The 11410-nt window shown below is 29.8% G+C and overlaps 2 protein-coding genes across 3 annotated transcripts; one reads left to right on the plus strand and one right to left on the minus strand.

The window, feature by feature from the left end:
• Window positions 1-2019: 2019 nt before the first annotated feature.
• On the minus strand, window positions 2020-8366 carry LOC132914977 (vesicle-fusing ATPase 1-like). Of its 2 annotated transcripts, XM_060974556.1 has the most exons (10): window positions 8162-8278; window positions 6900-7119; window positions 6356-6580; window positions 5661-6288; window positions 4849-5073; window positions 4457-4756; window positions 4085-4375; window positions 3810-3994; window positions 3568-3726; window positions 2020-3480 (listed from the first exon to the last, which is right to left on the minus strand). In XM_060974556.1, exons 2-10 carry the CDS (start codon window positions 6908-6910, stop codon window positions 3363-3365), a joined length of 2142 nt encoding a protein of 713 aa, XP_060830539.1. In that variant the 5' UTR covers window positions 6911-7119; window positions 8162-8278; the 3' UTR covers window positions 2020-3362. The 2 variants fall into 2 exon arrangements, with proteins under 2 accessions (XP_060830539.1, XP_060830538.1); XM_060974555.1 differs by lacking the exon at window positions 6900-7119 and having other exon boundaries at window positions 8162-8366.
• A 286-nt stretch (window positions 8367-8652) lies between these two features.
• Window positions 8653-10629, plus strand: LOC132914775 (pachytene checkpoint protein 2 homolog). The gene is made up of 6 exons (XM_060974160.1): window positions 8653-8908; window positions 9058-9214; window positions 9284-9475; window positions 9544-9771; window positions 9847-10194; window positions 10253-10629. The coding sequence occupies exons 1-6, from the start codon at window positions 8859-8861 to the stop codon at window positions 10517-10519; spliced, it is 1242 nt and encodes a 413-aa protein (XP_060830143.1). The 5' UTR covers window positions 8653-8858; the 3' UTR covers window positions 10520-10629.
• Window positions 10630-11410: the final 781 nt, after the last annotated feature.

The following is an 11410-nucleotide window of genomic DNA, read 5'->3' on the forward strand; positions in this document are numbered from 1 at the left end:
ATTCTAAAAATCATTTTGGCTTATTTTCACTTGAATTTTTGAAGCAAAAAGAATTGTAGTCATATAATAAACAAAAACTGCTTAATTTTTTAGAATAATACATAAGTTATAATATATACGTTTTGAATTTATTTAATTAGACACATGTAGATATTATCAACTTAAGAAATTGTGAAGATACTATTTATTGATGGCAACTAAGTGATTGCGGATTTTGTCAATAGGTGGTCTTTGCAAATTTTTTTGTTTTGTCAACGTGTTCAATGGACCTAACCTATATCTTTTTCGTGTTCCTTGCACTTCCACCTTTAATTTAATAAAAAATTTTTACCGATTAGTTATTTAGTTTCGTTTTTATCCCAATTTAAAAATGGAAGAACAAGACATGAATTTCAGACATATTTTATTGTATTATTTCCGAAAAGGCAGAAACGCATCGCAAGCACACAAGAAGTTATATGCTCTATATGGGAATGAAGCATTGAAAGAAAGGCAGTGTCAAAATTGGTTTGCCAAATTTCGTTCTGGTGATTTTTCACTGAAAGATGCTCAACGGTCTGGCCGTCCAGTTGAAGTTGACAAAACCCATATCATGGCCATTATCGATTCAGATCGTTCTAGCACAACGCGTGAGATTGCAGAGAAGCTCAATGTATCGCATACATGCATTCAAAAAAGAATAAAACAGCTTGGCTATGTCAAGAAACTCGATTTATGGGTCCCTCACCAGCTTGACGAAATTCATTTGAAGCAACGCATTAGCATCTGCGATTCGCTTCTGAAACGCAACGAAATTGATTCATTTCTGAAACGACTGATTATTGGCGACGAAAAGTTGATAGTTTATACAGCCCAGACGACACCAAAAGCTGAGATTCGCCAAAAAAAGATTATTCTGTCAGTTTGGTGGGATTATAAAGGAATTCTGTACTTTGAACTTTTATCAAAAAAACAAATGATTAATTCAAACGTGTACGTTCAACAACTCGCCAAACTGAACGATGCACTTCAAGAAAAGCGCCCAGAATTGGCAGATCATAAGCGTGTTGTTATCCAGCATGATAATTCAAAATTCCACACATCTTTGGTCGCTCGCCAAAAATTATTGGAACTAGGTTGGGATGTGTTGTCACATCCACCACATAGTCCTGATCTTGCGCCTTCAGATTACCATTTATTTCGTTCCATGCAGAAGTCCTTAAATGGTAAAATTTTTAATGACGCTGATGATGTAAAATCACATTTAATTCAGTTTTTTGCTGACAAAAATCAGAAGTTTTATGAACATGGAATTATGATACTGCCTGAAAGATGGCAAAAGGTCATCGAAAAAAACGGACAACACCTAATTGAATAAAGTTATATTTTTAACCAAAAATTTTGAATTTTCCTTCTTATTTAAAATACGCAATCACTTAGTTGCAAACTCAATAAAAATGAAATTCTTTCATTTAGAAAAATACACATTTGGAAAGACTTGCGAATATTCTTTATGCAATATGGCATAATAAATTGTTACATTTTTTTGTTAATATTCATATTAACGTTTTATTAATGTTCTTTTTATTAATACATTAAACTTTGAATTTAGTTTAGTTTAGTTTAGTTTATTTTTATCTCCAAATTTAAAATATTTGATGGTGGGAGATACCATCATTATGATATATTTTAATTTTTATTTCCTCAGTAGAGGAAATAAACAGGCTCATAACGAGCCTGTTACAGAACTTCCAAAAGACCGCATGAAAAATTATTACAGGTAACATCATTGATATGTACTTACATATATATACATATTTAAGATTCAATCAGTACAAAACTTAAAAATTATTGCACAGAATTATATATATTAACTTAATTACTTTGTAACTTTTAATTGTAATATATCCATATTTATATAAAAACTGTGGAAATAAAATAAGAGTAATGTCAAGCAAGCAACATTATTATTATGTTTTATTTTGATGTATACGTGATTAAATTATGTAAATTGTAAGAGATGATATAACATTAATAACATTTTTCATCACTGTACTCTACTAGATTTTATTTAACTTTTACATATATTACATATGTCATAAATTTATATATGCTATTATTGCAATATGTTAACACAAATATGATTCACATTAGATATTTATCAGGTATAATAATACATTTGATGTTAATATACAGATCTTCTTGTAGACAGTTTAATTATATGTACGTATAACAAATTATTAAAATTATTATAATCAGATGAAATTATCAATAATACATTTTTACTATACGGATAAATTGCTATAAAATGAATTATTTAAATAATTTACACAAAATAAATTATTTATGTATCATATACAGGGTAATTTCAAATTTACATACCAATTTCTCTAAAATAAAACTAACTTTCATCTATCTTTAATTTATAGGAAATATGTATCCATTTTTCATATATTTCTTATCAATTGCAAGCAAAGTAAATATTTGCATATAAATATTTCTTGGAATGGTTAAAGGGGCATTAATTTGTAGATGCTACTAAATATCAATGCTAAAACATATGCATACATTTACAACTAGAACTACAGTAAACTGTGATGTAGTGATAAGTACACATTAGATTATTGTATGGATATACATACATTACCTATAAATGGAGGCATAAAATTATATGTTTATAATACATGTAATAAATGTTGCTAATAAATAATTACACTTCTTATTATAAAAATTGTTTAAAAAACGTAGCACTAATATGATAACATTAAAACTAAGGGAAGCATTTCTGTTTATCTTTTGTAAAGATATGTGTAAATTTCATTTCTACATAGATATGATATATAGTTTCATATATAACTAATATAGCATAAACTTTCAAAGTTCACACAAAAGATCAATAATTAAAAATTTATATAATAATGTATTGCGAACATTTAGTATTATTACCATCTAACAGAAAGTTTCATTCTTTTAACTATTATTTATATCTTTGTCTTTTTACACTTTATATTTTACATTTTTTTAAATAAGTGAAATTGCTTTAAAACAAATTATTATCAAGGAGGTACATAAAAATTATATAATTCTAAAATTATGAATACTGTATGTTTGGCAGAATCGTTTAAAAAAATAATAGAAAATACAATTTCTACTAAAAGTATAGTAGAAAGTACCTGCATATTTATAAACAATTAAAATGCTTTACGTAAGTATTCCTAAGACATATACATATATACCTCACGTAATTATACTTGATTTTTTCAAGTAATATAGATTTCGTATGTATATAAATGCAAATTTCTTTGTTACGTACGTATTATATATTATTCCGTAAATCACATCTAATTCATTTCTACACAAATAATTACAGCTTTAGATACCTATTACTCCAATCCACCTTCTTCTTCTAATTTTGATAAGAATTTTGGAACTCTATATTTTGGTTCCACTTGACGTGCCATGTCTATTAAGCATAGCAACTTCTTTATACCAATAAATACTCTGAAAGAAAAATATACAAATCGTGCTTTCGATATTCACACATTTAAATAAAAATTAATATTGTTAAGTTGTTCCGAATAGACATACCGTTTTCCTTGAAGTTTGGCATGTAAATATACAATTTCTTTTTTATTAAATAGATCCATTTCTTCTAAAACACTTAAGAGATGATCAGGAGTTGATAAATTAGGTACATGAAGGGTTGTACTAAATGCTGACAACATTTCCATGTCCTCTAAAACTTGTCTGGAGAAGATATGGTAATTATGTTATTATTATTATGTAACTATTATTTTGGAGTATTGTTACATTAACATTAAGTATTTTACCTGCGGCTTGTAGTACAAAGTACTAATAATTTACGACCACGCGGTGGTTGTTTCTTCAGTAAAACTAACAGCGCTTGTAAAGTCAAGTTAGAATATCGTGGACCAATAGAACCATAATCTAACAAACGCTCAATATTATCAACTAGAATACAACTGAGTTGTGAACGATAAGCATCGTCGAATATCTAAAAAATAAAATTAAAAAAAAAAACAAAAAATATATATTTTATATTATTTATTATGTTATAATTAGAAAATATTCAGTTCATATTTACCTTGCGAATTAAAAGACATTTTGCAGATTCTGTGAAACCAACCATATCTTCTGGTGTACATACTTTGACGAACGGAAAATCGGAATTTTTAGCTATTTGAGCAGCAAGTGCTGTTTTTCCACTATTTGGAGGTCCTTCTAACAAAACTGACACAAGACCAGAACCTTCAGCAGAGCGTGCCTCTTGAATATATAAATTGCCATCAGACAAAATCTCTGCCACTGGTTTGCCCCAGTTAATAATACCACGTATAAGAAGATGATCTAATTTTTCTGCACTTGTGCCAAATGCCTGTAACATAAAGTAAAGTCGTTAAAGCAAATCATTGTAATTCTTTGTTAATCACACTCGAATTTCTTTTAAATTACTTACAGGTTTAACATCATGTTCCAAAGCATGAAGAAAATCAGTTCTGGAAACCATAAGTTTCTCCATTGCAGCAGGATCTACTTCTACCTTACTAGAAGCTTTAATTAATCTATTCATAGCAGTACTTTGTGCAGCTCTAACTAGGCCTTCTAATTCTGCACCACTGAAATTTTTAGTTAATGTGGCTAGTTCTCTTAAATCAACATCTGGTGATATCTTCTTATAATCTTTCATTCTAGATGTGTGAATATTAAGTATTTGGAATCTTCCATGTTCATCAGGCAAGCTGATTTCCATTTGTACCTGCATGTATAGAAATTTTATTTAATTAAGTAATGGTAATGGTTTTCCAAACATTATCTTTAAAGAATATTTAATATTATTAAGAAGAATACCTCTAATCTACCAGGTCGTAGTAAAGCTTCATCAATCATATCTCGCCTGTTAGTCATACCAATAACAAGAATATTATTTAACTGCTCCACACCATCTATTTTTGCGAGCAACTGATTTACGACAGTATCATGAACTCCTGTATTTCCAGCAACACTTCCTCGAGATTTACAAATAGCATCAATTTCATCAAAAATAATTATATGTAATCCACTATTTGGTCCAAGCTAAACATAAAAATTTATTTATCAGTAACCACTGTCGCGTGTTTCGCTTTCATATTGGAATTAAACAAGGTTTTCTAGTTTTTCTTGATCCTTTCTTTAGTGAAAATGTTTGCTCTATAATATGCCAATATTAGACTTTCTCCTAGACCTTTAGTTTTTTAAATAAATCGGAAAATGTAAGCAAAAAATGGTGTTTTAGGGGTCTCTTTCGCTTTGATCATTATTTGAACACACTTAAATGTTTATAATGCAATAATAATACACATATTATATTTATTTAAGTGAGCCTAAAGAAATTTTTCGTCCCAACCGCAATTCGATAGCTGTTACTGAAAAAAGAATGAAACATCTCCAAAGTTGAAAATGTACAATTTTTTTCATAACTGATTTTTTTTAAAAACTTTGGATTCTAGGAAAACATGATTTGCAGATTTATATCTAGTACACAAAAGCTTATAAGAATTAACTACTGAAGGTTGCAAAATCGGAAAAAAGTTAAAATTTGTTAAACAGTGTAATTTATATTTATAATTTATATTTGTAAAACAGTGTAAAACACGTAATGAAGGTTGAAAATATTTTCATACCCTCTTCTCCTCTTCTTCAGCATCAGCAAATAATCGTCTAACATTAGCTTCACTTTCTCCAACATATTTATCCAAAATCTGAGGGCCATTGACGATTTTGGGTTCTCTAGCATTTAACATAGTTCCTATCTGCCTTGCCATTAACGTTTTACCTGTACCTGGTGGACCATACAATAAAATTCCTTTTACGTGCTTACAACCCAGTTGAGTAACAATTTCTGGCGGAAAAACTCGTGACGCAAATGCTCTTCGAAAAATAGCACTGAATTCATTATCCAGTCCACCAATTCCCATTTTTTGAAAGTCCCAATCTGGATTGATAATTGATTGGCGAATAACTTTTCCCTTTGCTTTGCCAATAAGGTTTACATTTGAATTTTCTGCCTTTTCAAACTGTATAACAGTATCGCCCAAACAACGCCCCATTTGAGTTTTTTTAGATACTGTATTTTGTCCAGAACTTATAGCAGATATATCAGCAGCTTCCAAACTTTTAACTACGAGGCCAAGCATTCTTTTATCCTTGAACTGAAACACCAGTTGTTGACCCACGGTGAATGCCTGCCCCGAAAATTGCAACAGAAAATCTTTAGCCATTTCATCAGTATTATATGGTTCCAAAGTAGTCCTGAAATATCATTACAAATTTTATTATACATGCTATTTTCTTTACATTTTCCATGTAATGCACATACGATTTTTTTTGCAAGAAGTCTGCTTCTAATACAATAGTGCATAAACATTCTGTACTGGAGGTAGGATTAAAATGATATGGTCGAACTTCAATTTCCTGATTGAGGGAAAGAGTGGCCCATTTCCTCTGAAGTAAACTAAATCCAACAGTTCCTCTGGGTACTTCATGATGTCGTTTTATAGTAAATACAAAGTGATGATTTGGTGCAGTAGTAACTTCAATGTGCCTAAAAAATACAATTATGTTGAACTTCATATAATCTGTCAAATAAACTAAAATTATAAATTTTAATATTCTTTTATTGTCTTATTTGTCCATTTAATTATTTAAAACCTTATATGTTATATATATAAGCCGAAAGCAGCGTTCACACATTTCTGTATTTTCGCTGCATATTCAACTCCCGAACAAATGAATTAATGGTTCAGTATAATGTGTAATAGTTGTTACTACAATTACTATACTGCTACAACAGCTTGTTCAAACTATAATGAATCAATCATTTGCTGGCTCAATTGTTTTTTTGCCCAGGAGCATATACTTACGTATGTTTCATATCCGTGTATACGATGAAATCACCGATTCGGTCGCATTCGACATTTGGTTTTGCCGATGTATGAAGTGATTCGGCAATAAAACCGAATCAGCCGATACATTTTCTTTATCGTACTTATAGAAGAGTCATAGAGGAGAGTGCGTATGAATCGTTGAAAATGGCGAAAATAAATGCGGAGTTTATGATATCGTTGGTGGAACAAAGGCCCGCTATATGGGATAAAAGATTAGATTCATATAAAGATAAAAATTTAAAAGAAGCATTATGGTGAGAAATATACAATTTGTTAAAAGAAGATTTTGATAAAATTAATAGATAAACAAATAAATTTTCCTAGAGATGAAGAAGAAAATCGTCATATTTAATTTTTTTAAAAGTCTTTTGTTATCATTACATATATTCAACAATAATGAAACTTTAGAATTTCAAGTCAAAGTTATAAATTTAATACGAAAAATAAAAAAATATATGAATATGTAGATACTTTTTACCATACTCTTCTAGAGAATCAACAAATGAATTTTATGAATGAATAAATTATAGGGATCAGAACTTGCATCAACATAACACATCACCTTTGTTTTAATTGTAATTCCAATCATTGAATCCAATCATTCAATTACGGATTTATATCTGATTACTTGATTATATATAATGATAACAATTTAAAAATTAGTCTTAACTATGCAATCATTTTCTCTTTGAAACTAATGCTTAGTCTCATAGTTGTGTTCTGTTTTGTTAAATCTCTTCCATGCTTTTTAACAGATCATCAAAAGTAAATATTCATGTACAAAAATAATTAAAAATTTTATTTCGTCCCTTAATTGAGACATGAAAATTTGATATGAACCCAATTGATATACATCATTTTCAATAGGATATATCTTTCGTTGATCCTTTTTTTGTGACATAATGAAAAACCATGAAAAATTCATAATGAAAAAATATTCACGTCCATTTTGTCAGACTGCACATAACAAAATAAACGAACAAAAATAGGAAGTAAGCATATGCGTGAGAGTTAGATTTTTGGTAAAGGTACAGAACCGTGTGAACACTGCTTTCGGTCGTTACCAACTCGGTAATTGGGCCGATTCATTGATTTGGTACTTATAACAGTCACAGCAGACGATACGGTTTTTCGATTCGATTTTACCGAATTGGTAGGATCGATCAAAAAACCATATCATCTAAACTGGTTCTTATAGCTACAAAATCAATGAATTAATCATAGGATGATATCTTTACCTGACATCATCTGGGAAATCATCTGGATTGATTATAGCACAATTTGTAATGCTAAGTTCATCAGTAGGACACCTTATTGCCTTCATTCTCTATGAAAAAAGTAAATTTTACTATTGAGAAAAGGAATCGCACTTATTGAAATTATAGTATATCACTTTACAGTCTTATACGCAAGAGACAAGACTGACAACTGATCAGACTTTTGGTGGTGGAGGATTCCGCATTACGGCGCTGTTACGAAACTCCGGAAAGCGCGCGCAGGGAGTAATAATATGTTATATTTAATATCAGTAAAGGAATAAATATTAGGTAGGGAATAATATTAACAATATTAATAATATTAATAAAGGAGTTAGTAACATTAAAACGATGACATCCTCCTTCATAGGAGTTGCGCGATCTGTGTATAAAACTATGGAATTTTCTCTCTTCTTTGCCTTTACGTTAAATTCGTTCGCTGAAAATCAGATTTAAAATTTCTCTCTGTTCCGTTCCTCTCTTTTTTCTTCTATCTTTATGTATTTGACAATTGGTTGGAAACACCTGCGTAATCAGTTTCAAATTACATTTTGAATTTTTGATTGTTCTGAAGTATGCAGTTTGGTATTTTTCTTAAGGTCTTACCTCTGTATTAAAAAGATTTTAAATCAATTCCTAAAGTGTTGGAAAAGTGTCGAAAGAAAAAAGCTAAAATAAAATGGAAGGAACCGATGTTCTGCACGTGGAAATCTGTCAAAATATCGACAGGTATCACCCTCGTAGTTCTTTTTTTATTATTAACGATTTTTTACGATTACGATAATTTATGTTTCAATTGGAATATAATTCTTTTATCAACTTTGTACGCTATATTTTGAATGTTAAATCCATTGTAAATAATAATATTTGACTTTCAGCACACTTTCTATAGAAAAAATAGAGAATTTAGTATATGCTGAAATAAATGCATTAGAGGATATTGCTTTAGATACCATTATGTATGGAAAAGACCTGGCAAACTCTACTTTACAGACTCATATTGATTCTATAATATGCACTTGCAGTCATGGAGAGGTAAAAATTTAAAAGTAAATTTAATTGCATGTACAAAGAAGGTTAGTAATACGAACATTATAGTTACAGAGAACTCACATGAAAGTGCAAGGAGCTACTCTAAAGTTTCATGTATATAGATTAACTGCAGAGTTTGCAGCTACAGAGACAATGGAAAATGACGGAGAAACTCTTGCAGCCTCATCCCATTGGGTATTACCATCACAAGAATTTCATTATTTATGGGAGAGCCTTTATTTTGATTCCAACATAAAGGATAACGTTAGTTGAATATCTTATAATTATCTCAATTTTTCATAATACCTGAAAATGTTTTGTTCCTTTTTTAGCTACTTCACTTTGTAGAAACAGCAATGATATTTGCAGACCATAATATTAATACTAACATCATAAGTTGGAACAAAGTGGTACTATTACATGGGCCACCAGGTACAGGAAAAACTAGTTTATGTAAAGCCCTTGCTCAGAAGGCTGCTATTCGTTTAGGTAATAGATTTACACATGGCGAATTTGTTGAGATAAATAGCCATAGTTTATTTTCAAAGTGGTTTTCAGAGGTAATATTACAATAACTCATTAGAAAAATTCTTTTAATTAATAGATAATGAAATTAAAAATGTTACTATTTGCAGAGTGGTAAATTGGTCGTGAAATTATTCAATGAAATAAAAAGTCTTTTAGAAAATCCGCAAGCATTAGTTTGTGTCTTGATCGATGAGGTAGAATCCCTGGCACATAGCCGGAAATCTTATAATAATGGATCGGAACCCACTGATTCCATAAGAGTAGTGAATGCCTTATTAACGCAACTAGATCAAATAAAACGATATCCAAATATTTTAATTTTAACAACTAGTAATTTATCAGAGGCCGTTGACATAGCATTCGTCGATAGAACAGATATGAAGCAATATATTGGACCTCCTTCGCATCAAGCTATATACAAAATTTATACTTCCTGTCTTAAAGAATTAATGAGGGTAAATAAATATATATATTTTCCTATTTCGTCAAATATACTATTTTCTCTTTTTCCAGACAAAACTAATGGAACCAGAAGAAATTTATGATTTATCATGCTTAAAAAAGATGGGCTATGAAGAAACATTTCAGACAAAGAACAGTCTTAAATTAATGGAGCTCAGTCAAGAGAGCGAGAACTTAAGTGGACGAGTTTTAAGAAAAATACCATTTTTAGCTCATGCTTTCCATTTGAAAACAAAAAAGTGTACTCTAAGTCGATTTTTAAGAGCCATGCACATAGCGATTGAAAGAGAAAAGGAAAATACAGAAGAGATATTCTAAGAGGTATTTTTCTCTAATTCTTGGACCCTTTTTACTTTTCTAATGTACTTAGTCTTAACTCGATGAAAGATTTAGTATTTTATTTATTTAATACTTTTCATACCATACATTGCTTTTATGACATAAAGATACGTGTGCATTTTATTTAAATTTTTCTAATTTTTTATTTTCCCTTCCTTGTGAAAACTTTTGGTAATTGTAACGAAGGTCGACGAGGTCATTAGGGTGGAAACTCTCGTAAATAATGATTCAAAGAAGGACAGCTAAATTTTTATTACTTCAGAGATATAAAATTCTAGTAAGACATCATTCTAAGTCATAAGATATAAAAATACAATCATTTATAGTAAATGTGATGGGAAGGTTGTAAAAAAGGTAGGCGAGGTTGACAGCGCCTCGAAATACATTTAATACATTTCATTTAGTTTTGGAAGTAAATTATAGCATAATTAGAATATTTGCTCGTAATACCACACTTTAATTTATCGCGTTTTGTTATTAATTAATAATTTGAGCAATGTGTTTCTACATACTATATAAGTATCGACTTTTCTTTACAAAATAGCATTCGAATTTTTGTATTTCATGCATTTATTTCGAAGTTATAATCTTTTGAAGTCAGAAAGTTCCAATTCGTCTTTCAAGGCACCGTTAACTTCATCTACGTCTTTTACAACTTTCCCATCATATTTGTTCTGAATTATGTGCTTTAATAATACCTTCAAATTTATAAAATGATCCCTTATTAGAATTTTAATTACCTGAAGGGGTACAAATTTGAACGTTCTTCTTTTCAAATTACAAAGTTCCCGCCATATGAATCTCGATATCACCTCGATCGCGAAACGTTCGATAGTCACGACCTCTCTAGTTTCGTGATAGGCTATGGTA

Source organism: Bombus pascuorum, chromosome 15, assembly GCF_905332965.1.
Source record: "Bombus pascuorum chromosome 15, iyBomPasc1.1, whole genome shotgun sequence".
Classification (NCBI taxonomy): Eukaryota; Metazoa; Arthropoda; class Insecta; order Hymenoptera; family Apidae; genus Bombus; species Bombus pascuorum.